The sequence below is a fragment of the Amphibalanus amphitrite genome, unplaced genomic scaffold (genome assembly GCF_019059575.1).
Source record: "Amphibalanus amphitrite isolate SeventyFive unplaced genomic scaffold, NRLGWU_Aamphi_draft 001278F_arrow, whole genome shotgun sequence".
Lineage (NCBI taxonomy): Eukaryota > Metazoa > Arthropoda > Thecostraca > Balanomorpha > Balanidae > Amphibalanus > Amphibalanus amphitrite.
In genome coordinates this window covers 85603-112058 of record NW_024882771.1, presented here as the reverse complement: position 1 = coordinate 112058, position 26456 = coordinate 85603, and the positions used below count along the sequence as shown (strand labels likewise).

Genomic DNA, 26456 nt, shown 5'->3' with positions numbered 1-26456 from the left:
TTGCTGATAGCTTCTAGAAAGGTCATCCGAGGTCATTTGAGGCTACAAACAGTTTTTTTTGCCAATAACTCGCGATTGGAAAGAGATAGAACGCTGGGGATGGTCTCATTGTGTTTTTCTTGTTGAGACGCATCGACTGATATGCAACATGACCTTTTCCGGTCAGGTCATGACCTTGACCTGAGGTCAAATTTTCAAGTTGACCTTTCAAGGTCAACTTATAGTTCATTCGACGCGTCTCGGCGAGGGGAACACGATTCTGGCAATAGAAATGTCGTGGCTTTTTGTAGTCGAAATTTATTGTCGAAAAACCCTTTTCGTAAAAACAGCTATTTTTGGAGTTTTTGCCCTCTGGAGGCTAAACCGTTGACCTGAGGTCAATATTGATTATGACCTTTTCAAAAGAAGAGTTCAAAAGCTATCGATTGCTCTTCCATGCGTTTTTCTAGCTAGGTACCATAGTTCCTGAGATAGCGGCATGTTTTCTGAAAAATATGACAATTGGCAAATTTTGACCTTTGATGACCTCTGGTGACCCCAATATTGCTCTAAGGTGAAAAATGACCCGAAATACTTTCAAACGTACGCATTGAGAGCTATCGACTGCTTTTTACCGCGTCTTTCTAGCCCTCTTAGTTTTTGAGTTAGAGGTGGGTGGTAACATATGACCCCCCCCCCCCCCCCCACTAGGGCGAAGTTGGCTGAGACCGCCACTGGGGCGCGGGTTAATTGTAATAGTGATGGCAATTTTGTCAGTGAATATGTCTCGGAAAGGGTCTTGCTCGAGATTATGATGTCGAACACCAGCGCGCTCACCCCCTTATCACCATGCCCTGCCCGCAGCACGGCCGCCTGGAGCCGGTGTCGCCTCTCCAGGAGCCAGAGGCGTGTCTGCACGCCCAGCACCGCAGCTGGGCCACGCTGCCACTGCTGCGGGCCGCCGCCGCCAGCAGCTCGGCCGTGCGCCGCGCGCTCTGCCGACCCGCCTGGACCTCCCTGCTGCTCGACAGGATCGAGCCGCATGTGCCGGTAGGTGGAGCGGGGGGGTCTTTGGGAGGTTCTGTGGGAGGGCCGAGTAAACCGGGGCAACTGCATGATTTTGCGAGGAGCTGCTGAAAGTTAACTTAGCTTTGTCGCTTATGAACAGCTACCGCAATATTTTAGTAGCTTAAGAATATTGCGTTGAGAGATATGGTAAGAGCATTTACAAGCTACATGCGTCGCCTCAATGCATGTAGGCGACGACAATAGGTATGGCATGTACCCAGTAACTTCATCATGTCTCAAATCGAGTACTTTTTTCTGCCGCGCTATCTGGCTCTCCCTCTATCTCCGTCGCCATGTGGCCACTCAGCTATAGTGCGTTGTCCTGCTCTCTCCTTCTCCAGACCCGCTCTTTGTCCTGTTGTCAGGTGGCCACTCAGCTGCAGTGCGTGCTGCTGCTGTCGTCCAGTCTGTCGGCCTGCGAGGACCCGGCTCAGATGCGCGCGCTGCTCCACCGACTCCTCACGAGACTGGGAGACACCATGCTGACCGGGGCCAACGAGGCCAAAGTGGCACACAGTACGTCAGTAGCCGACGCAGATACTCATGATTCACTGGCCTGACCGAGGGCGGATGTGTCGAGGGTGGTTGGGACTTGGGACTGAGCTGTCGAGCGACGAATAATAATTTATCGAAACAAGATAAGAGTTTTGGCTTGAGAATGAGTGCCACTGGGTCATAAATGTTTGCCCTTACTGCCATATTGGCAACTGACCTCTATTTGACCGTTGATTTAGCCCCAGGCCGTGGATGGTGTGACCCGGTCTGACCTGTGTGCCCTCAGACGGAGACGGTGTGACCCGGTGGCGGGGCCACCACTCTCTGACGGCCTCCCTCACCTCCACCGTGGCCGAGGCGGTGGTGGCGCTGGTGCGGCGGCTGCACCAGCTGCCCGCCTGGACCGAGGTCACCAGCCGCTACCTGGCTGACTGTCTGGTCGCTCTGCCGGCGCCGCCGCCGCCCACCGACAACGAGGTGAGAGAGTGGCACACAGTGGGTTATTTAGGACCGATTACGTGTGTGATCCGACATGAGATCGAAGTACGCGACGCCAACGTCATCATTCTATCATCGCCTACCCGTCACAGTTTTTCAGTGGTTTCGAGCGTGCTGTGCTTATCCCTCTCGTCAGGGTGCCTATTTTTATTTGACGCTATAATAACATCGCATTCTCATGTGTGTCGGTCGATGCCGCCTCCGACCGACACACGGCAGTGTGTGGAACTGTCGTTCACACACCCCTCCCCTCCCCCACCAGTCTGTCGCTGCTGCTGCGGCGGTCGCTGCCGACTCTCCCTCCGGCCCGGACTCGGTCGGCGATTACCGCCAGTCGGCTCTGCTGGCCGCCCTGGCCGTGCTGGGCGGCGTCGACCCGCGGCCGCGGCTCGGTGGCGCCGTCACCGTCCCCGCCGCGCCCGCCTCGGCCGGCGGAGGCGGTGCAGGAGCCGCGGATACACAGGGTGTGGTGGTCCGACTCGGCGTACAGAAGCTGTTTGTGCGTCTGACCTCGCCCGGCGGTGCTGGGGAGGTACGGCGTCTGGCCGTGGCGGCCGTTACCGCCTGTCAGACTGTCCCGGCGACCATAGAGCGGTTCCCCACCTCGGACGACTTCATCCAGCTGTGGGCCGGCCTCCTGACGTTCGCCATGGACGCGCCGCTGTCCGGCTGTGATCACAGCAAGTCGCCCATGCAGGGTGAGAGATTAGGACGGGAGTTGAAGATTAGCTGGCAGTGCAGTTTGTTCTAACCATGTTGTCACTTTAACGGCATGGTAACTTCACTTATTTTATGCGAGTATGAAAAGAATTATAGGACAGTGCATGTCTTTTCTCTAAATAACGTATACTTTTCTACATGAAACTGATTTGTGCAGACTGTCCTCACATTCTTGAACGCCTGTTGACCAATGACAGCGATTATTTGCACTCTACCAATGATATATGTACCCCTAACCGCCCTCCCCGTCTCTCCCTCCCAGCCGGTGTGAGCCGTGTGGGCGTGCAGCAGCTGCAGCAGCAGCTGGCCGCTCTGGCCGCCTGCCGGCAGCTGCAGCAGCGTCAGCAGCTGCTCCGGCGCGTGCTCACCCGGGGACAGCTGCTGCCGCGTCTGACAGCCGTGGCCACCCAGCCGAGCCCCGTCCGGACCGTCTACAGTCGAGAACAGATCGAGGTACGGGCGGGAGGGAGGTAGTTACGGGGATGGGGAGGAACGGGCTGAGCTGGTATGAGATAGAGGGAGGGTCAGCCGTGCGAGCTAGGGAAATTGGGAAGGATGGGTGACTGCTGAGCTAAAAGTAAGCAGGCGTTTGCTTGTGAGAACAATTTGCATCGTTTTACTGCCGTGGCTTTGGATATGAGCTATGAACTGAATATTCTGGAGTCAAAGGCGAAATGCGCCTGTTGAATCTGTCAAATGGCAAGTTTCAAGTACAAGATATGCCAGGCCCCAGTTACTGCAGGTCAGTCCATCTACCGTTACCCCCGTTCGGCAGGTGGCGGCTCTTGCGCTCTCTCAGCAGCTGGCCTACGACCTGCACCACGCGCGCGCCGATGTGCGTCTGGACACCCCCGGCTCGACGGCCGGCGCGCCGCGGGCGTCTCCGCCGCGCCGCAAACGCCGCACCTCGTCCCCGCCGCCGAGCGAGATGGTCCGCCAGCTGGCCGAGATGGGCTTCGAGCGACGCGCTGTCGAGAAAGCCCTCCAGTGCATGGGTGAGAGCGGGTGGATGGGGTGGGGTGGGGAGGTCAGCGGTGGGTAGTTATGATACCCACAGACTGATCGTTTGACTGCGTGGTTGTCTTCTGTAGAGTCCATAGAAGGCCTTAGTCATTTTCCCATGACCTACTGGTTCTTGAGAACTATTGGTACAATCACCAATGATATCATCTGCGCCCTGTTGCAGTAACAATCGTGAGCCTCCTCTATAAATATCGCTGATCAAAACGTTTGTGTTCACCGTTTAGTCCCGGCGCCTTCCGTTTATGTAGACTCTCCCCCTGTCATGTGACCCTGGCGTTGCCAGACGGTGAGCGATCGCCGAGTCGGTAGTCAGGCCTGGCTGTGAGCCTCTCCTCCCTTCCCTGCACTGTAACTGTACAGGTACCGTTCTGTAGAACTGTACTGCGCTGTACTATACTGTACTGTACTGTCCCCAGGCGGTGAGCCGAGCGCCGAGTCGGTGGTCGCCTGGCTGCTGGAGCGTCAGTCGGCCTCTGTTGTATTGTACTGTGCAGCCTGTACTATACTGTACTGTACCGTTCCCAGACGGTGAGCCCAGCGCCGAGTCGGTGGTAGCCTGGCTGCTGGAGCGGCAGTCGGCCGGCGGTGCGGCCAGCTCCGACTCCGACTGCAGCTCCGTGTCCTCCGAGGAGAAGCGCGAGGACGGCGAGTTCGAGGACGACGAGGATGACGAGGAAGAGGACGAGCTGACGGCCAGCAGCCTCTCCGAGTCGGCGGCCGCCGGCGCCACCGGGCTGCAGCCGGCCGCGCAGGTGGGATATATTTGCTGTTACCACGCCTGCTGCCAGGCTGGATGTATGGCGGGTGTGTTCGTGGTGTTGTGTTGGGTCTGAACACGTCATGCTTCAGCATTAGGATCGGTATCATGTTTTCCATGTTTTTTTTGTGTGATTGTGGCTTGAGCGCTGTTCCCCTAAATTTTCTCATCCACACCCAGGGAGTGTTCCTTACACTTTGAACGCCACCAACTACGTTTTCCTCATTCTGGAACGACCATGCCAGCCCAGCTATTCAAGTCAGTCCTGAACTCCCACCCCGTCTCCACACCGCCTTCCGGGCTCCGGCTAACCATCTCTCTCCGTCTCTCACAGGCCTCTATCGGCGAGGCGTTCCGGCGCCGTCACCAGTTCGCCACGAACGACGACTATGCGCTATACGTGCGGAGCCACATCGCCGTGGGCCAGACGGTGCGCTGCTGCCGATCATACGAGGAGGTGCACGAGGGCGACGTGGGAACGGTGGTCAAACTGGACAGGGACGGACTGCACGATCTCAACGTACAGGTGAGCACACGGTGGGGAACTGACAGGCTGAGTGGTGGCAGATGGGAAAATTGGTTAGAAGAAATCGAATGAGATATTCAGCAGGGGGAAGGATATCGATACAAACTAGATGAGTGCTTCATGACGTAAATACCGTGGCGTTTTCAGTTTTTTTCCCCGATGCATTGTCCAAATGACATTCTGGCTGAGGCGCTCAAAATCCTGTTCGCCACTAACGGTTCAAGCACAACTTATTATATTTTCCGCGCTCACTGATGATAATATGTTTTAACATGTTCTTTTCCTTATATTGTCCTGAATTCTGGACTAGCCGTACCCTAGTTGATCTTTCACACTTTCTACCCTCCGTTACCATCCCATAGCGTTGGTCAACGTGCCCTGCCGGCCTGTCTACCTTGGCCCGCCCCCCCCCCCCCCCCACCCAGGTGAACTGGCAGCGGAAGGTGGGCATCTACTGGGTGCGCTACATCCACGTGGAGCTACTGGGTGTGACCGGCGTGGCCGCCACCACCACCCATATCCGAGTAGGGGACCGGGTGCGCGTCAAACCGTCCGTGCACACGCCCAAGTACAAGTGGGGCTCGGTGACCCACCGCAGCGTCGGAATAGTCACAGGTGAGAGGAATGTCGCTGGGATGATGGAGCGACGCTTACTTTTGCTGTGTCCATGCCCATCCATACAATCCCCACATTTTTCACTGCATCACTTTCACGTCTTTTTTCTTTATCATTCCCTAACCTACCACTATGTAAAGCTACAAACCTGCGTGATTTTCCTCCATTCCACCCGTGTGCCCGACATGATGCGATATTGCTATCATCGAATGACTTGACTTTTTACCCCGCCTATGACTTTTTACTGGGCCACGCGTTTCTTTAGCCTGGTTCTTACTCTTTCTTGCTTTTCAGGCATCATCAACAACGGGAGGGACGTCACGATCGACTTTCCGCAGCAGAGTAACTGGACCGGCCTACTGACGGAGATTGAGCCGGTCCCCACCAGCCACCCGGACGTCAGCTGCGCCGTCTGCGCCGCTGCGCCTATAGTCGGTACGTATTTGGACTGAACTCTGTAGTCGGTACGTATCGGACCTGTGCCCACCAGCCACCCGGATGTCAGCTGTGCTGTGTGCGCCGCGGCGCCTATAGTCGGTACGTATCGGACTGAACTGTAGTCTGTACGTATTGAGCCGGTCCCCACCAGCCACCCGGACGTCAGCTGTGCTGTGTGCGCCGCGGCGCCTATAGTCGGTACGTATTGGACTGAATTACTGTAGTCTGTACGTATTGGACCGGTCCCCACCAGCCACCCGGACGTTAGCTGTGCTGTGTGCGCCGCGTCGCGTCGCCTATAGTCGGTACGTATTGGACTGAACTGTAGTCGGTACGTATTGGACCGGTCCCCACCAGCCACCCGGACGTCAGTTGTGCTGTGTGCGCCGCAGCGCCCATAGTCGGTACGTATTGGACTGAACTGTAATCTGTACGTATCGGACCGGTCCCCACCAGTCACCCGGACGTTAGCTGTGTAGCTGTGTGCGCCGCCGCTCCCATAGTCGGTACGTATTGGACTGAACCATAGTCGGTACGTATTGGACCGGTCCCCACCAGCCACCCGGACGTTAGCTGTGCTATGTGCGCCGCCGCTCCTATAGTCGTAACGTATTGGACTGAACCATAGTCGGTACGTATTGGACCGGTCCCCACCAGCCACCCGGACGTCAGCTGTGGTGTGTGCGCCGCGGCGCCTATAGTCGTAACGTAATGAGTCGGCTTCCACTTTTATCTTCGGCATCATGTATTGAGAGCAGCTGTACACCAAGGAATGCGCATGGCAACGCGCTGTAGACTGCAGACTAACTCTGGACAGGAGAGTTGTGTCCGTGCTGGTGAGAGATTCTGGCTGAGTCAGGATGATGGAGCAAATAAATTCACTTCATTTTGAATTATTGTTTTCAGTCTTGAATCGTGTCATATTCCTCACATGCTCTGAAACTTCCTCGCTCTGCGGCAGGCCCCCGTTACATCTGCAAGGTGTGTGACCGCTGGGACCTATGTGAGGGCTGTTTCCGGACGTCGCGCGGCCACCGGCACGGCTTCAGTCGCGTGCTGGAGCCGGGCGGCGCGCCCGTATCGGCCGGCCGGCCGGGCCAGTGGCGGCGCGGCGCCGGCGCCGGCGGCCTGCCCGGCTCCCCGGCCGTCGACGGCCTGGTGTCCGAGTTCCGGCGCTGCGTCCGCGGCCTGTCCGTCTCCAGCCTGGAGGGGTGCGCCGACAGACTGGCAGAGGACGTCAGCGGCTTCTGGCAGAGCTGCGGCGCCAGCGGCAAGGTGGGCGGCGGACGAGGGCTGTGGGGAAGAGCGGGATGATAGAGAAACTGATGATGACTTATGGTTAGTTGGTGGGGAGCTATTTGTTGTCAGAGTGGACAAGGAGAAGGGCGTATAGTAATTGTGCTATGTAATTGAAGGATATGAGCAAAGTTAAGGGTAGGGAAGGGTCACTACTCACTGCAGGGCAGATCTGAGGAGGTTTGATAATCGGAAGCCAGAGAAAGGCCTACTTGCTTTAATAGTCCTCTTCTATCAGGGTTACTGTACTAGTGTATTTTGCGTTACTCCGCACAGTCTCCCAATCACACCCCACCCTTGTGTGCTCAGCACTGGATCCGTCTGGAGATGCAGCCCGGGGTGGCCGTCCACCGTCTGCAGCTGCTCTGCTCGCCCGCCGACGGCTCCTACATGCCCTATCTGCTGGTGGTGTCTGCCGGCCCGCAGCTGACCGCCCTCAGACAGCTGGCCGTCGTCACCGTGGCCGCCGACGAGACCTGGGTCACGCTGCTCTATGACGTCACGGAGGTAAGTGTCACATTAGGTCACTGCTGTTTGAACTCGCGGAGGTCAGATCGGAAAGTGCGTGGTGTTGGGCCTGGGGACGATGCGTTGTGCCAGGGTTGATGAGATCATTGACCGATGTCTTTTGGTAGTTCCGTAACCCAGTTCCTTCATAATGATATGCATTTTATAACTTGCAGCGAGTTCAAGTACGTTTAAAGCTAAACCTTAGTCCCCAGGCATTGTTTTCTGCTCATGGTGACGCGAGAAAAAAAATGTCCCACCGGTCCCTGTGTTTCCTCCAACATTTTAATTTGTAACTCCCTTTCATCGCACCTGTCTGCCCTCCATGACTTCATCCACTGCAAGACCTTCCGTGTCTCACCCCTCCCTCCGCTGTGCCCGCAGTACCACCAGTACATCGAGATCGCCATCCGCGAGTGCCGTGACGGCGGTATCGACTGTCGGGTGCACGCGCTGCGGGTCCTGGGCCGGCAGCTGGGTACTGACGACTCGGCCGGAGCCGGCGGAGGCGTCCACTTTCTGGCCAGCGACGGCGAGGAGGTGAGAGAGGGAGGGGAAAGAGAGGCGCTTGGGAGAGGAGAGGAGAAATACCAGAGAGATGATGGGAGAGATGTACTTGATGTACTTGATGTACTTGATGTACTTGATGTTCATGTAAAGAGGACTTATAAGCCCTGTTGGTCCTGCTCTTGACTTTATAAGTGAACCCAACTGGACCACTCTCGTGCCATAACTTTACTGGCTACTAGTTGAGTACAGTGAGCTGTTTGTTTGAATTTCGTCAAACCTATTCTTAAATTGGTTTACACTTTGAGAGTCTACCAAGGATTGTGACAGGGCATTCCAACTGTTGACCGTCCTGCTTGAGAAAAAGTGCTGTCTGGTTGCTAGTCTTGCCCTTGGTTTCTTCACTTTATGACTATGGCCGCGGGTTCGTGTATCTGTAGTCATCTGGAAGAAGTGTTCGACTCTCACCCGTTCCATTCCTTTCATAATTTTGAACACCTGTATCATATCCCCCCGGTACCGCCGATGACTCAATGACGGAATATTTAGCGCACGCAGTCTTTCTTCATACGACAGATGTTTCACCTCAGTAACCAGACGGGTTGCCCTTCTTTGCACTTTCTCTATTTTTGCTTTGTCGGTTTCATACGTCGTCCACTCCAGAAGTTTTGAGACTGGCCTCGTATGAACAGTGCTAGATACTTGTTGTTCTCACAAGTCCTTACCACAGTTGTTATAAACGTACTTGCGTAATTTTGTTTTTCTACGTTGCAAAAGACGGCAACGGTGTCACCCTGAACATGGCAAGTCGCACGCGGCTTGTCACAGTGACCAGTGTAAAGCACAGTCAGGTTGTTCATGTGAAGACAACTTGGAGGGTCGCTGTGCAATAAAATTTTGGGATTAGCTTGGCAAAAATGCCCGAGAAACATAGCAAATTGACTCTAAAGTGACTTGAGACGAAAGCTGGATGAATTTTTACCATCATGAGATCAAGAGACAGAAGGTCCAATGAAAACACACTGACTACTTCAGACCCAATAAAGACAGCGGCGCAGGTCCACTGGGAAGCTCAAATTAATCCCTTACTTAGAACAAAAAGGCAAAAACTCCATAACCTGGGTCCCCTACACGGTCAGATGGTCAACAAGGAATGATTCGTGAAGGGTCTGAGGGAGTTGAGAAAGATATTTCGCCGCAAGAGGTCGGAACTCTTTAACTGTGGCCAGGGGCTCCTGCACCAGGGTAGCGCACACACCCACAAGTCCACTATGGAGACGAACTATCTGACACAGATGTGCGTCAAAACCGTCCGTAACCCTTCCCACAGTCCTGATCTGGCCCCCGTGGCTTCTGGATGTTCCACAGACTGACAGGGAAGCTCAGGGGCCGTCTTTCGGAGGATGTGGAGGAGATGAGTGAGGCTGTGACAGAGGCCCTGGGCACCTTCACTTTGAAGGCCTATCAGCAGGCCTTCAGGCAGTGACAGGAGCGCTAAAGCAGGTGCATTGGACTCGGGAGGTTACATTTCGAGAGTCATACAAGTTTCATGCTTCTCTGAAACAGACAACTGTCTCTACTGAAAAAGTCTCAAAACTTCTGGAGTGCACCACGGAGTGGAGTGCACCACCAGATCACATTTCCGTATTCTAGGAGCGGCCGCACCAATGTTTTATATAGTGGCAAAATCATTGTTTTATTTCTGGCTGAAAATGCCTTTTTTATCAACCCCAGAACTTGATTGGCCTTCTTCGCCACTTTTGCAGTGTGAGAGTAAAATTTCAATTTTTTGTCCATTATAACACCCAGATCCTTTTCTTCTTCCGTTACAGCCATGGCTGATTGTCCTAGCGTATAAGGTTGCAACTCCTTTTGCTTACCAAGATGCATGATTTTACATTTTTTCTCATTGAAATGAAGTTGCCACTTCTCGGACCATTCTTCGACCTTGTTTAAGTCAGCCTGCATTGCATCATGATCGGTCTCAGAGTTAACACGTCGGTATATCTTTGTGTCATCTGCGTAGATCTTCACATTTGAATCTAGTTCTTCTGGTAAGTCATTTATAAACAACACAAAAAGTACCAGACCCAGTACCGAGCCTTGGGGAATCCCACTTAAGATAGTACACCAAGATGATTTCTTATCATTCACCACAACTCGTTGCCTTCTATCAGTCAAAAAATTCTCAATCCACTTCAGTAAATCTCCCTTGATGCCATAAGCTTTGAGTTTGTTGAGCAGTCTCTTATGAGGGACACAATCAAATGCTTTACGAAAATCCATGTAGGCTACGTCGACTGCTCCTCCTTCATCCAACAATATTGTCCATTCTTCCAAAGTTTCCATAAGCTGTGTTGTACATGACCTCCCTGGGACAAAGCCATGTTGGTTGTCACAAAACAAATTATTAATCATCATGTGGTCTATGATATTACTTTTCACGAATCCCTCTAGGATCTTGCAGGGGACCGATGTCAGACTAATCGGTCGATAATTACTTGGAGCACTTTTGTCTCCACCTTTATGAATGGCTGTAACATGTCCAATTTTCCAGGCCTTTGGCACTCTACCCGATGCTAGCGACTTGTTATAGATAATGGTAAGGGGTACAGCGATTTCATCAGCAGTTTCTTTTAAGAACCTTGGGTGAAGTCCGTCAGGTCCCGAGGACTTTGTTATATCAAGTTGCTGAAGTTTGATTTTTACTTGTTCCTGAGTCACAGTGAAAGAGCATAGCTCCACTTGGGTTCTTGTTTCCAGTTCTGGAACAAAAGTACAGTCTTCTGCTGTAAACACAGTTCCAAAATAGTTATCGAGTACTTCTGCCTTGTCCTCATCTTCTACTACTCTTTTGCCATCTGGGGTGAGTATATCTCCAATGGGTATTCTCGCCTTTACCCTCGACTTCACGTATTTCCAGAAAGTTTTCACATCACTCTTTATATTCTTGGCTATACCCTCTTCAAAGCGCCTGCGTAGTTTCCTGGCTTCCTTTCTTAATTTGTTACTGATTCTAGAATATCTAGCACCATCAATGTCATTATTACTTGCCTTCCACTTCAGCCACAAACGAAACTTTTGAGACCTGAGCCTTAGTACTTCATTATTCATGTACAGTTGGTTGGGCTTTTCTTTTGTCCTCTGCCTTGGAATGGTGTCTTGGATGATAGCAGTCATCGTGTTGTTGAAGAAGTCACAAGCATGATCTGCTGACATTTCTTCCATCTGCTCTTCCCAAGCAATATTCATGATTTTTTCCCTAGCCATGTCATAACGTCCTTTGTGGAAATTGAGTCTGCATGGAATCTCTCCCCAAATTGAGTCTGGAAATTGAGATGCTGAGGGAAGAGTGAGTACCTAGTTGTGGCATCGTGGTTCTGAACATGAATAGGCTTTAGCAGGCTGCGAGCTTTTTTCTTCTCAGATTGGACTGGTGTTTTACCGACCTTCGTAATTAATGGACTGTGCAGGGAGTGCAACACTTCTGACGCAGGCCTTGTCCCCCATTTTCCCTGTTAGTACAGTGAAATCTTCGTAATATTGCAGCTCTCTAATTCTGCGAGGTAGCGTTATTTCATCATCAGATTCACGCACGCCTCCATTAGCTCTCTACCCAGCACGCAGGCTACCATCAGTGAACCCCTTCTCACCTCCCTCTCTCTCCCCAGGACTCTGAGGCCGGCTACCTGTGCCGCCCGTCCCCCGCGCCGGGCGCCGCGGCCGGCCTGCGCAGCCGCGTCTTCGTCTGGGGTCTGAACGACAAGGATCAGCTGGGCGGCCTGAAGGGCTCCAAGATCAAGCTGCCGGTGCCGTCGGAGGCCCTGAGTCGGCTCCAGCCGGCGCAGATCGCCGGAGGAAGCAAGTGCACCTTCATCGTGTCACAGGACGGCAGGGTGAGCGAGGAAGGGGGAAGAGGTGGATGGTAGGATTTGCGGGGTGTGGAGCAGATGGGGACGGAAGAGGATGAAGTTGGCAAGAGAATGTGCAAATGTTTTGTGTTGACTTCTGGTTGGTGGGGTGTAGTGTAACTGGGACTGCCTGCTGGTAAGAATCACAACTATTGTCAACCTGTGGTCGAGAGTTTGTATCGCTTGTGTGTGTTACTGCCTACTTATTTTGGTTTTAGTGGAACCAGTCTTAGTGCAATCACTTGGCACCCCCACGGACCACAGCCTCGGCTGAACCCCTTGCACCTAGTGCAGTCGGTGGAGCACGACCAAAAGTTCTTATATTCACATCCGACGAACGAAAACTCGCGTCGCTGTCTCCCTTTCAGAGACGAGAGGGCTGTGACAGATTTGGTAAGATTGCGAGGTGTGAAAAACTTAGAGACGGAGGCATCGAAGTAGAGTTTGTTGACGATAGAGAGGCGGAAAGGGCCCTGAAAGCTACTCACTTCACATACACAGTTAAGGATCAGCAGGGCAGGAAGGAAGTAAACCTTTCGGTCAGCGTTTCGCCGCATCGCACGAAAAATTCCAGCCGAGGGGTCATTTTTTGCGACGATCTGGAGGGCATGCAAAACGACGAGATCGCCGAAGGCCTGTCACAGTTTGGGGTCTCCGCCGCCCGCCGCATCTACACCAAGAGAAGTGGCGCTCTCGCACCCACGCACAGTATCATTCTGACTTTCAACTCGCTGGAACTGCCGAGGGAGGTGATGATAGGATATCTGTCCGTGAAAGTTCGACCATATGTCCCGAGTCCCATGCGTTGTTTTCAGTGTCTTCGATTCGGTCACACTCGAGACAGCTGTCGGAACAGACCGGCATGCGGGAGATGTGCGGCAACTGATCACAGCAGTGCCGAGTGCTCGTCGTCTGAGTTGAGATGCGTCAATTGTGACGACTCTCAGACTCCACATTCCTCGTTTGATGGGCGATGCCCGGCCTTCCAGAGAGAAAAAGAAATAATGTCTCTGAAGGTCACCGAAAGGCTGTCATTTCGTCAGGCCCGAGACCGCTTTGCTGCCCTCCATCCCAAGCGGTCTTATGCTAGTGTGGCCAACGGTTCTAGACAGCGCTGCCCCACTGAAACTGATGCCAACAACAGCATCGGTCAGCTAATAGCGATTCTGAAGTCATTCGGCTTTTGTTTTGTCCCAGATGCCAACAGTCACAGCAACTCATCAGTTCAACAGGAGCGCTCTAAAGCGTCGTCGTGCACCGCCACACAGACGTCACCAAGCAGGAAGCAGGAGGACGAGTGGACCCTCGCCCGGGGTCGTCGCCGGGGCCCGGTCTCGCCACTGCGCTCCGCTGAGCGGGCCCCGGGCACGTCTGCTGAAGTGCACCGACCCCCGCCAAGGGAGACTGCAGTGATGGCTGCGCTGCGCCGCGGTCAGGAGGAACGGTTAGAGCAGGACGCCAGACGGGAACGCCGGATTGCCCAGGCTCTTGAGGAGCGTCGAGTGTCTTCGGCCCATAGAGGCTCTGATGCCCCGGGGGCGGCCCCGTCGCCTCTGCTGGGACCTCCCCCTACTCCTCCGCCCCCTCCTCCACCTCCGCCTCCTCCACCTCCGCCCCCACCTCCCCCACCTCCCCCACCTCCCCCACCACCCCCTCCACTTCCTCCGTTCCCACCGCCCCCACTGCCCCCCTCACAGCGTCCCTCCGGTGCCCCTCCGGCGCCCTCCACGGGCGAGGTGTCGGGGTCTCGGCCTCCTCCGTGCACGCCACCTTCGGAACCGAGACCGGCGGGGCCGCCGCCCGCCCCAGGCCGCCCCACGAAGCGCACACTTCCGTGGGAGCTATCGCCGACAAACGACGGTAGCCCCCGCTCGCGGCTGAAGTTTCAACCGGGAGCTACCGGCCGTCCTAGGTCTGCCGATGGAAGGCTCCGCGAGGGCCGTCCAAAGGTGGTCTTTGGTGGTAGCCCGGGCCCCGGCGGCGAGGAGCGTTTTTAAGTCCTCGCCCTCTTTTAACACAAGCCAAAGTCTACAGTTTTAGACACCTTTCGCTTACCTAAGCGCTCAAAACTACAGCTATAGCACATTTTATCCTGCAGTGGAATTGTAGAGGTTTAAAACCAAACTTCCAGGACTTGCAATCGGTCATACGTGGGCGCAACCCCTTCATAATCTGTCTCCAGGAGACCAAGCTGGCGCCAACTATGACTTGCACCATCAGGGGCTATGCCGTCTTCCGCAGGGACCTGCATTCGGACACTATAGCACATGGTGGTGTCCTCATAGCAGTGCACCACAGTCTGCCAGTCACACCGCTCCTTCTGAACTCTCCTCTGCAAGCAGTAGCTGTGAGAGTGCACCTATACCGCCGGGAAGTCACAGTCTGTTCGTTATACCTCCCTCCTGGTACAGCTTTCCCGGAGGCAGACCTGCGCCACCTTCTCTGTGAGCTCCCGGCACCAGTCCTTGTGGTGGGCGACTTCAACGCTCATAGCACGGTATGGGGATGTGATCACATCGGCCCACGTGGTCGTGCCTTAGAAAGTTTTATTTGCGATGAGTCGCTTTGTATTTTAAATACAGGGCAGCGAACCCATTTTACTCTGCCTTCCGGCCAAACATCGGCGCTTGACCTGAGTTTGGCAAGTCCGCTTCTAGCTCACCTCTTTACTTGGTCGGTACATGACGACCCACTCGGCAGTGACCACTTTCCGGTGTGGATTGCGTACCAGGATACCCCGACACTGGGGAAGCGCCCACAACGGTGGAACCTGCATAAAGCCGACTGGGCCGAGTTTTCCGTTTTGATGGAAACCTCGTTGTCCAGTGCCGACGGCTGTATTCCATCGGCGGAAGCTTTTACGTCTTTACTTTTAAGCTCCGCCGAAGCGTGCATCCCTAAGACATCAGGACAGCCCCACCGCACTCCCGTCCCTTGGTGGACGGAAGAGTGTAGGAACGCAATCCGAGCACGGAAACGCGCCTTCAAGCAGTTTAACCGAAACAGCACCATGGAGAACCTCATCGCTTTCAAAAAAGCGCGGGCTTTTGCACGACGCACAATCAAAGAGGCAAAGGTCAGATCATGGCGCACCTACGTTAATTCTTTAAACCGGTTTACTCCGACGAGCCAGGTGTGGTCACGCATAAAGCGCATCTCGGGACGGCTCAGCTCTTCTCCACTTCCGACTCTGAGGGTGAACAACTCTGATATAATACATCCTTTTGATGTCGCGGAGGCTATAGCTAGGACACTCTCAGAGCGCTGCCGGGGTGACGCTCCCTCGCAGCCCGCACTAGGGCGAGCCCGACCCCAGCTTGGCTTGGCGGATTTTTCCACTGACGATCATATAGAATATAACGAGCCTTTTACAATGACTGAACTGAAGCACGCCATATCCTCGCTTCGAAGTGTCGCCGAGGGCCCAGACGCCATTCACAATTCCATGTTGAAGCACCTTCCTTCTATCGCCCTGGAAACACTGTTAGCGATATTTAACTCGCTATGGGAGAGCGGTTTGTTTCCTGCAGCATGGCAAGAGGCCACGGTGATCCCCATTTTAAAGCCTGGCAAGTCGGGACTTGACCCACTTCACTACCGTCCTATCTCATTGACCTCTGCTCTTTGCAAGTTAATGGAGAAGATGGTGAATGCTCGCTTGAGTTGGTTTCTGGAACATAACGACATTTTTACGGACGCGCAGTGTGGTTTCAGGAAACACCGCAGTTCAGTTGACCATATCTTAGCTCTTGACACCGAAGTGAGGACAGCTTTTACCGAAAAGAAACACCTTGGGGCTATCTTTTTTGATATTGAGGCTGCTTACGACACAGTTTTACGGCAGATCATCTTGAGGAAGCTTCTCAGCTATGGTATCCGTGGCTGTATGGGCTTTTTCATTTGCAACTTTTTATCTTATCGCACCTTTCGTGTCAGGGTTGGAAACCACTTGTCCAGCTCCCACCTTCAGGAGAATGGTATTCCACAGGGAGGCGTCTTGAGTGTGGCACTTTTTGCTATCATGATTAATGACATTGGCGACAGACTCCCAACGGCTATAGGGAGATCCCTTTTTGTTGACGATTTGGCGGTATGGTTCTCCGCCTCAAGTGTGCGGCACACGTCGCGACAACTTCAGCTTGCTGTGACGCGTTTAGAAAAGTGGAGCAAGGATAATGGCCTTAAGTTCTCAACTTCAAAGACTGTGGCTGTTCACTTTTGCCGCCGCCGCTGCCACGATCCTGATCTTGGAATCCGCCTCTACGGGCGAAATATCCCCACGCAGCCGGTTGCAAAGTTTCTTGGTGTTGTTTTGGACAGACGTCTGACGTACAACGAGCATTTTAAAACTCTTCGTGAGAGATGTTTTAAAACTCTAAATATTTTAAAATGTGTATCACGTACGTCGTATGGAGCTGACCGACGAACCTTGCTTTTACTTTACCGCTCTCTGGTACGTTCAAAGCTCGACTACGCAAGTTTCATTTATGACAGCGCCAGCGAGTCGCGTAAGAAAATGCTTGACACCATTCACCATGCCTCACTTCGCGTTGCTACGGGTGCTTTCCGTACTTCGCCAACAAGCAGCGTTCTGGCTGAGGCTCACGAGCCACCGCTATCTTTCCGTCGCCAGATGTTGGGCATGCGGTATGTTTTAAAACTTCGTCAATTTCCCTCGCACCCGGCATACCCGTATGTCTTCTCGCGAGAGATCAGTCGGTCTGACAGAGTGGCTGGTCGATCGACTTCCTTCGGTGGACGTATGCAAGCTCTCTTCTCAAAAGCAAACATTTCTCTTCGCGGCGTGAGGCGCACATGGAACGCGCCCTCGCCGCCCTGGAGAAATGCGTATCCACGAATCGATCTTTTACTGACAGACATCAGGAAGGACGATCAGCCGCCATGCACACTACGAGCACGGGCGCTGGAACACATTGCCTCTTATGATGGTTTTACCTCGGTTTTTACAGACGGCTCGAAAACAGAACATGGTGTCGGCTGCGCTTTTGTGACTGGTCATGACACACGCACATTCTCTTTGCCAACTTCTGCCTCTGTTTTTTCTTCCGAGCTCGTTGCGATTGAGAAGGCTTTGTGTTTTATCGAGGTGTCTGACAGCTCCTGCTATCTGATCTTGTCAGACTCCCTTAGCAGCCTCTTATCTTTACGGAGTTTTAATCCAGACAACCCGATAGTACAAGACATTTTATCTCGTCTTACGTCGGTGGAACGAGCAGGTAAATTCATCCAGTTCTGCTGGATACCGAGCCATGTAGGCATAAGAGGCAACGAGCTTGCCGACGCGGCTGCAAGACGCGCGGCCGCGGCCCCCTGCCTCCGTCGTTTGCCTCTGCCGGCTCACGATTTTTACCCAGCCGTTCGATCTTTTACGACGTTTAGCTGGCAGACAGAGTGGCGTCTCCATGGATCCGAGAAGCTACGAAAGGTGAAACCTACTCTGGAGCCCTGGCAGTCCTGCTTTCAAGGCAAAAGACACCATGAAGTGGTCCTCTGCAGACTACGGATAGGGCATACGTATGCAACGCATGGCTATCTCCTCCGTGGAGATAATCAACCAACATGTAGCCATTGTGCCGTGCCGCTCACAGTCACTCACATTCTCTTAAGTTGCCCGCACCTCGAACCAAACCGGACACGCTGCCTCGGCCGCATTGCCCCAGGCACCACCATTCGCCACCTGCTGGGTGATGACTCACCCTGGGTTTTATCCGGCAGCATCTTTTCTTATATTCAATCCATCAGTTTTCCTGTGATATACTCGTTTTACTAGTATAACGTATCTCAGGTAGTTCTAGTCTTCTTCAGTTCGTCAGTTCTCTGTTGACATATCCGCTTTACCAGTACAGCGTTATGGGCGCAAAATGACCACCGCAGTCGACGCGCCCGTAAACCCCAATGAACGAACGAACGAAGTCTTAGTGCAAGTCGACGACGTGGACGATGCCCATTAATTGAGTTGTAAGCATGACTATGTAAACCATTTGCGGCTAGCTTTATGTTTTCGACTTCGTGTCTGACCGTGTTCCACTCAGATAATCACGTCAAAGTAGACTTCCATCGACACGGCTCCACTAGCTGTCATCCTGACCTCCACTTCACCGTCTCTCGCCAGGTGTACGCGTGCGGCGAGGGTAAGAACGGCCGACTGGGTCTGGGTCACTGCATCATCACCAGTACGCCGCGTCAGCTGACTTCGCTCAGCCAGTACGTGGTGAAGAAGGTGGCCGTCAACTCTGGCGGACGGCACGCGCTCGCCCTCACTGCGGACGGGAAGGTGAGGGACGGGGTGCCCTCAGGGGGAGGTGAGGGACGGAATTGGAGACGTCAGCTGGGTCGGTGTTTGAGGAAAAGTTTGTAAAGTGGATTGGGGTGGGGGGGGGAGTGCGGTTTGTGAATTGATGATTATAGTTATTTTGAATAGATGATGTCAAATCAGGAATGCTGACCAATCTTTGTGCTGTTTTGTGTGCGACTGACTGCTCGCTGTCATGTATTTTGTGTGACTAACATCTGTGACTGATTGTCTTCCGCCCGTAGGTATTCTCGTGGGGCGAGGGCGACGACGGTAAGCTGGGCCACGGCACGCGCCAGTCGTGCTTCAAGCCGCGTCAGGTGATGGCTCTACGCTCGCGGCGCGTGCGGGACATCAGCGCCGGCAGCTCGCACTCGGCGGCCATTACGAGCTGCGGCCACCTGTACACCTGGGGACTGGGAGAGTACGGTCGGCTGGGGCACGGCGACGGACAGACCCACCTCACCCCCAAACTGGTGAGTGAGAGGGGCTAATAACTTGGGCGGTCCGTGTATCAGCAGTGGGATACTCTGCCGTCATCGCTTATCAAGCGGCCTTTTTTGTCGATCATTCAGCTGATAATGTGGCAATAAGATAACTGTGTACGTTGCAACCTAATTCGCCGGTTTGAATGAAGCGTTTTTATCACTAAAACGTAAGTGATCAGGCGCGCAACCAGTCGATTGTGTGACGAACCTACCCAGCTTGTCACCATATCAATGTCATTGTTACTATTCTCACAAGCTGGAGAACTGTTTCCGCCCGCCAGGTGGAGGCTCTGGTAGGCCACCGTGTCGTCCAGGTGGCCTGCGGCTCACGTGACGCCCAGACGCTAGCCCTCACCGACAAGGGGCTGGTCTTCTCATGGGGAGACGGCGACTTCGGGAAACTCGGTAAGATTAGGTGCTGGGGAAGTTGTCGAGAAACAAGTCTCCTGCAATAGCCTTTTCGGGACCAAAGAGCTAAGCTCCCAACAAAATAAACAAGCAAGCACGCCACGGACGTACGTTGAATAGGATTCTTAGAAATTTAGAACTGCAGACTGCAGTTGATTTACCAAAACAAGTTATGCTTTACGACTGATATGCAGGCTGTTCATAGCGAATGGGTACGAGGGAGTAATTATGTGTGTTTGTGTTCTCGCAGGCCGCGGCGGCAGCGAGGGCTGCGCCGGTCCCCACAACGTGGAGCGTCTGAATGGCCTGGAGGTCTGTCAGGTGGAGTGTGGCGCTCAGTTCAGCCTGGCGCGTACCAGAACCGGGCAGGTCAGTACCGGTGCCGGGCTAGTGGGAGATTCATGGGTGAGTCGTCATTGATACTAGACTTCTTTGAAGTGGCACTGAAAGTTCAGGATTTTGTGCATTTACCATCCAGGTGTTTTTGTAGACTTTGCGCTTGTTTTACGGCTGGAGTAGAGTCCTGTCGACTGTCCATCTTTAATAAATTCGTGGTTCGGAGGATTGAGACAATTAACAGCACTCGATATAATTAGACTGTCATGTACGACATCGCGTGATTGTGTCCTCTGCCCTTGCCAGGTGTGGACCTGGGGAAAGGGCGACTATTACCGTCTGGGGCACGGTACGGACCAGCACGTGCGCCGGCCCAGCCAGGTGGAGGCGCTCCGGTCACACAAAGTGGTGCACGTGGGAGTCGGAGCGCTGCACTGCCTGGCCGTCACCGATACTGGACAGGTAGGGTACGGGGGACGGTCAGATTTAGCTGGAGAGTCAGGGAGCGGGTCCGTGTTAGAAGGGTTTGTGTGGATGGGGTTTGTTCTGGAGTGAGTTATACCCGTGAACTGATAATATGGAAATGTGTGCTAGGTATCGGTCGGCGCTCGTGTGTCTCTGAGTTGTAAAGGGCGTGGGTGCTTTCCATGGAGGTAGCCGAATATATTTCCTCTCTGCCTGCCATGACGGGTAAATAATTCAAAATCACGCACTACCCGCTGGCGTGGTCCCCACTGAAAGTGAATGTGGCCTTATATGACCAATAACCCGTCCCCCCCCCCCCGTCAGGTGTTTGCGTGGGGCGACAACGACCACGGCCAGCAGGGGAACGGCTCCACCCAAGTAAACCGCAAACCCACTCTGGTCCACGACCTGGAGGGAGTGCGCGTGTCGCGCGTCTCGTGCGGCTCGAGCCACAGCGTGGCCTGGACCACGCCCGAGCCGAGCGCTCCGGCTCAGCACGAGCCTGTGCTGTTCCCATCGGGCCGTGACCCGCTGGGCGCCGACACTCTGAGCGCAGCCGCCGGTCCCGGCTCGACCCCGACCGCGGCGGTCCGACCGAGCCCGGCCGGCGCCGAGGCGGCGGCGGCGGCGCCGGGAGCGGCCTCCAGAGCCAAGACGCGCCACATGTCCCTGGCCAGGTCACTGCTGCTGATGGAGTCGCAGGCAGGACAGAAGGTGAGGAATGGATTTGACGTCCGGCGGGTGCAAGGCGATGGGCTGGGGAGCATCACTGCTAATGAAAATATATATTCACAGTGTCTTGATGAAAATATGTATGCTATGTTCAATTAGTTCGCGATGACTACACTCTACCCGGTCTCTTATACCAGACCTACTCCCCGTGTCTCCGCGGTTGCAGATGGCTCTGCAGCGTCTGCTGAAGGCTCTGGCGGTCACCACGGCCCGGGAGACGGTACTGGCCGCCGTCATGTCCAGCGTCGACCACATGAAGTCGGATCACTGTGAGTGTGACTCCGCCTTATGGCCAGTAGCCGTGGATGTGGTTGCATGAATTTGTAGGGGATTGTCTTTCCGAACTGTCATCTTGATGTATTCCCTGGCTGCTGATGCTATGTAAAGTCTGGTCATGAATAAGACCATTTTGCTTGTTTGTTGTTATAATTTAAATTGCCATGGGAAATTCCCTTCACAAGATTTTGAATCTGTTCTCTCCATGACTAACCGTACTGATGCGGCCCGTTATGTACGCTCCCGCCCCATACATCACTCATCATCCCCTCCCGCAGCGCCAGCCTCGTCGTCTGTCTGCTCGGCGCCGGCGGCGGGCGTCTGGCAGGACTCGTGTGACGAGGACACTCAGTCGGGCTCGGACTCGTCGGCGCCCTCCGTCTCTGCCGGACCGGTAACCCCAGAGGTGGCGGACGGAGGCGGCGAGGCGCCCGTGTCACTGGACGAAACGGTGGACCAGGTGAGACCGCGGCACATGTGGTGGTGGCTGCTGGGTTAAAAAACACAATGCACTGTGCACTTTGCATGATACTGATGATGTACTTTTTACTTTGAGACTCAGCAATGAGATGTGTACAGTTGGGCCGTCAACTGTTGTAAATTTACGCGTGATGGTCACGCATCGGACGTTTTGCAGGAATCTTTTATGTACTGGAGGGCTGTCATTTGCTGTGGCTTTCTTTAGATAGTATTCACCGTGAATATTACATACGCCATATGATGCCTTGTTCAATGGTTCATGAGATGAAGTGGTCACAGACGGCACGCCGCGACTTCGACTGCCCTCCTTGTCAGCTCACTACATCAGCTGACCTCCTTCCCTCCCTCCGGCTGTCTCTCTCAGAGTCCCAGCTCGGCGGCCGTCTCCCTGTCGGCCTCCGCCTCCGCCGCTCTGCCCGCCTCTCTCCCCGCCTCTGCCGGAGGCGGGGCCGGCGCGGCGGCGGCCGGCTCCGACTCGGCGTCAGACGAGGCGTCGGCTGACGGCGGCGCGGTCACCGTCTCCAGCAGAATGTCCCAGGCGGCCATCACCGTGCTGGCGGCCACGCTGTCGGCACCCGAACAGGTCGGTCGGGGGACTGGTGAATCGATCTCGGAAGGTGCTGGTTCAGATGTGAAAAGTTGCGTTGCTCTTTCAACTAGGAAGGGGTGTTACTTTTTGATGTTCCGAGATCTTATAGGACAAGTCGAGTCTGATACTGGCAGGCACGATAATATTGTTTGCATTTGACTAAGTCTCGTAATTAATATCCTCCTGTCATTGCATCTTCTCCATTTAGCTATATCCTACTTATTAAACGCCCGTAATGGTGCATTTTCACGTGTCCTGACACTTCAGTGGCCTGGGCTCCATACCCCTGTAACCGGTGGCCAGCCATACTCTCTACGCCAACACCCCTGCTAACCGCCCCTCTGTTCTTGTCAGGTGGAGACTGCGCGCACGCCCGAGCTGCGTCTGGACAGCTTCACCTCCCAACTGACGGCCGACGACGCGCGAGGCCTGGTCGACCTGCTGAAACTGGCCGCCGCCGGCAGAGTGCGAGACGACGCCACCGGGGCGCTGGCGCAGCTGCTCAAAGGTTAGAGCAAGGGCAGGGAAGGGGAGGTGACCAGTAGTGATGAGTGGTGTTGGTATTTGGATAAGCCTTGGCGCGCTGACCCTCGCTGAACTTGGGCATTATCGGAGTTTAGGCCGCCAGTGTAATTGGATAGTGTATGAATTCCTCACCGATAGGTTGTGCCTTTTGCTGCTCCCTTTTTGTGGATGACCCACGTGCAACTCCCACTCCCCTGCCGCTGGATGCCGTGGTTGTCAAGCTTCGGTGCTTCATCTGCACGTCCTACTGGCAACCTGATCCAACGAACTTGTCTTTCCCCGCACGCCCAACGTGACCTGCCCTGTCCCAGCTGACAATGTCCTCTACCGCAGCCTATGACCTGGCTTTCCCTGACCGGCTGACCTTGTCCCATCTGCTGCAGCGATGGGCCGCAGCCAGCCGGCAGTCAGCGCCATGCTTCTGGAGACCTGTGTCACTGAACTGGAGGACGTGGCCAGCGGCGGTGGCGGCGCGGCCCGCCTGCCGCCGCCCGTCGTCCAGGAGTCGTCACACCCGTACCTGAGGGACACCAACATATCGGGACTAGTCCGGATACCAGGTGAGACGGCTGAGAAGGGGAAAAGGTCTCGAGGGTAGGAGAGACACGGCTTGGAACTATCTTTTCCTGGTCCCTGTATGTAGCTTGCAGCAGCTCGACTGGCTCCTTCGACTCCCGCTGCCTCAGATGCAGAGTTGATCTGGGTTTATTCTGACCCTCTTTCCGTCCTTGGTCCCCTCTCCCACTATCAGGCGCCGGGTCTGTGTTGAGTCTGACTCACCCTACCTCCCCTGCCGAGTCTCTCTGGGTTGAGCCTGACCCCTTTCTCTCTCTTCCTCCAGGCGCCGAGTCCCTGTGGGTGGAGTTCGACCCGCAGTGCTGCTCGGAGCGGCGCAGGGACCCGCTCACGCTCACTGACGCCGGCGGCCGGGTACTGGCCGTCCGCTCCGGCCGTGACCCGGCCGACTGGAGCACCGAGCTGCGCGTCTCCGGTAACGAGCTGCGCTGGAAGTTCGTTTCGGAGCTGGGCGGCGGCGGCAGCTGGGGCTGGCGCTTCACCGTGCACCCGGTGATGCCGCACGGCGCGGAGACGGCCGGCGCCGGCGGATCCGACCGCAGGATACTGTCGCGGCCCAGCCTCGACCTGGTCAGGTGAGGCAGCTGGTTCACTGGCGGGGCACGTGGGAGGACGGACAAGGGGTGTTGGTAGAAACATTGTGGTGAGTGAGGAAGAGTAATAATTCATCAACATCTGATGGAAAGGTAACGGAATCTGCATGCAACATATGGGTAAGTTTTGTGATGTTCTTATTTGACTGCGATTTCAGACTCCAACACAATGGATGTGTCCAACACATGGGTCTGAGTATGCAGTGGTCAATGATTTGACATTGTAGATGCTAACGTGAACCTAACTGCACTCTATGCATTGATGCTAACGATGCTAACGTTGCCCTCTGACCTGTCCCTATCCGGTCTCTTCACAGACACCTGCTGGACGTTCGTGCGGCCCGCGAGCCCGGCACCGTATCCCGTCTGACGGCAGCTCTGGCTGCCTGTGCCCAGCTGAGCGCCCTGCAGCCGTCGGCGCGCCGCTGGGCGCTGCAGCAGCTGCGATACCTCCTCTCCGTCACCGGGCGGCCCGCCACCCCCGGCGCCGACACCGCGCCCTCCGGCCCTCTGTCCGTGCTCGTCCAGGCGCTGCCTGAGGCGCTCTACCGACAGTTCGAGTACGAGGAGCCGCAGGTGCGCGCCGGGAAGCAGCTGATGCACAGCGCCTTCTGCAAGGAACTGGCGGCGCTGGCCTGTGAGCTGGAGTTTGACCGGCTGCCGGCCATCGCCGAGAGCCACCGCTGGAGCTGGTTCAGGCGGTACTGCCTGGCGTCCCGCGTGATGGCGGCGCTGATACAGCGACAGCCGCTGCCGCGACCCTTCCAGGACGAGGTGGGCCCGGGGAATGGGTAATTCGGGAGAGGACGTGTGTGGGGTGGGATCTTGACTAGAGTCTGCCACTGATTCGTCATGATTGTTACGATGAAGTATGTTGTCCATCTGCTTAGCCTCTCGTAAGTCATGAACCGACGAACTACCTCTTGCATAACTGCATGCATTATCATTTCACTCACAGCACTCCTTCCTTTTGACCTTATCGTGCGATGGTTAATCTAACCAGTGCTCGTGTCTTCAGGTGGCCAAGAAGATCCGTGAGCTGAGCGGAGAGGAGGCCACTGATTCTCGACACGTGGATCACAGCGTGTTTACCGAGGACCGCGACCAGCAGCTGCTGCACTGGATACACAGGTGGGAACTGAGTATAACTGCCGGTGTGCGGGATGTCGGTAACTTTTTTCAACAGCCTTTCGAATGGTATGCATAGTCAGCCTCTCAGCTCTCTTTTGGTCACAAAGTCGTGTTGAAGTGTGTCAGTTTTTCGTGAACAACCCTGTATTGGGGCATTCCATGTCAACCGGGACAGCCAAAATCGGCCACCTCTGCGATTTTGTTCAAACTTGGTATACTTATTGGCTATTGGGTGAAACCTCCGAGGGTGAAAAGATTTTGTCATATGCCCTCGGGCTACAGAGATACAAGTCGCTAAACTTCTGCTTTTTGAGCAGAATTGGACGTGTATTGCAATCTTGAAAGATCTATAGCTTCAACATTTTTGAAGCTATTAATTTCAAACAAACTGAAACGTGTACATAAGGAGTTATGCTAGTAAAATTTGACAATTTTTACATTTTTTGGTGATTTTGAATTTATTTTATTTTGAATTTATTTCTTAAAATGTAATTTGTGAAAAATGGGTACCCTTCGATTTTGCTCAAATTTAGATATTGTCTTCCACTAGACGTAAGGCACACGTGCTGAGAAAATTAGAGTGGGCCAACGATAACTTTGGATGATATAGCAACAAGTAGTGCAACGTAGCACGGGCGGTGGAAGGGGCCGATTTCGCCAACTCCACCTGTTTATCGCCAATAACTCACGCCATGATTATTATATTAACGTCAAACTTTACGTATCTGTCCAGAATCGAATTGCAAATCCTCCCGTGCAAGAAATAGGTAAATCGGTCCACAACTTTTCTAGTAATAGCGGTGTAAAGTCAAACATTCCTGCCGGAGCGGCTCGGCGGCCGGCGCCGGCCGTTTCCGCCTGAATGGTAGACTGTGCCGGCGCGGGACGGTTCCATCTTTGCACCGCGCTTCTTACCGCTGATTATGATCGATTCGTGTCAAATTTTGTGTGAAGGCTTAAAAATGCACAGGCAATCTAATGTTAAAATAAATACGAAAATCAACTGGTAAAATTAAATTTTTAGGGTGCAAACACAATATGTGACTATGACGCTTCCCGCGTCGGCCGATCCCCGCCTCTGCCGGCGACATCTTACTCTTAGCAAGCCACTTATTGCCAAATTTATGGTAAGATTAACTTGAGATTCTCATAACACTACAAATGTCGTATAAAGGAAGAAATAGGAAAATCGGCCAGTATCTCT

General features: G+C 54.3%; 1 protein-coding gene across 1 annotated transcript in view; it reads left to right on the top strand.

Moving 5' to 3' along the window:
* The window catches only part of LOC122371783 (E3 ubiquitin-protein ligase HERC2-like), a 64612-nt gene that overhangs the window by 25275 nt on the left and 12881 nt on the right, over positions 1–26456 (top strand). Inside the window, exons 27-55 of the mRNA XM_043348477.1 lie at positions 844–1029; positions 1413–1563; positions 1829–2019; positions 2303–2432; positions 2631–2738; positions 3023–3213; positions 3536–3755; positions 4309–4535; positions 4875–5066; positions 5492–5681; positions 5976–6116; positions 7081–7394; positions 7725–7922; positions 8307–8462; positions 12101–12325; positions 18474–18635; positions 18899–19129; positions 19423–19546; positions 19800–19918; positions 20192–20347; positions 20675–21064; positions 21249–21351; positions 21637–21818; positions 22203–22421; positions 22782–22935; positions 23336–23512; positions 23794–24103; positions 24439–24895; positions 25140–25252. Of these exons, the coding sequence (XP_043204412.1) occupies positions 844–1029; positions 1413–1563; positions 1829–2019; positions 2303–2432; positions 2631–2738; positions 3023–3213; positions 3536–3755; positions 4309–4535; positions 4875–5066; positions 5492–5681; positions 5976–6116; positions 7081–7394; positions 7725–7922; positions 8307–8462; positions 12101–12325; positions 18474–18635; positions 18899–19129; positions 19423–19546; positions 19800–19918; positions 20192–20347; positions 20675–21064; positions 21249–21351; positions 21637–21818; positions 22203–22421; positions 22782–22935; positions 23336–23512; positions 23794–24103; positions 24439–24895; positions 25140–25252 (5717 nt within the window). The remainder of the gene's footprint in view (positions 1–843; positions 1030–1412; positions 1564–1828; positions 2020–2302; positions 2433–2630; positions 2739–3022; positions 3214–3535; positions 3756–4308; positions 4536–4874; positions 5067–5491; positions 5682–5975; positions 6117–7080; positions 7395–7724; positions 7923–8306; positions 8463–12100; positions 12326–18473; positions 18636–18898; positions 19130–19422; positions 19547–19799; positions 19919–20191; positions 20348–20674; positions 21065–21248; positions 21352–21636; positions 21819–22202; positions 22422–22781; positions 22936–23335; positions 23513–23793; positions 24104–24438; positions 24896–25139; positions 25253–26456) is intronic.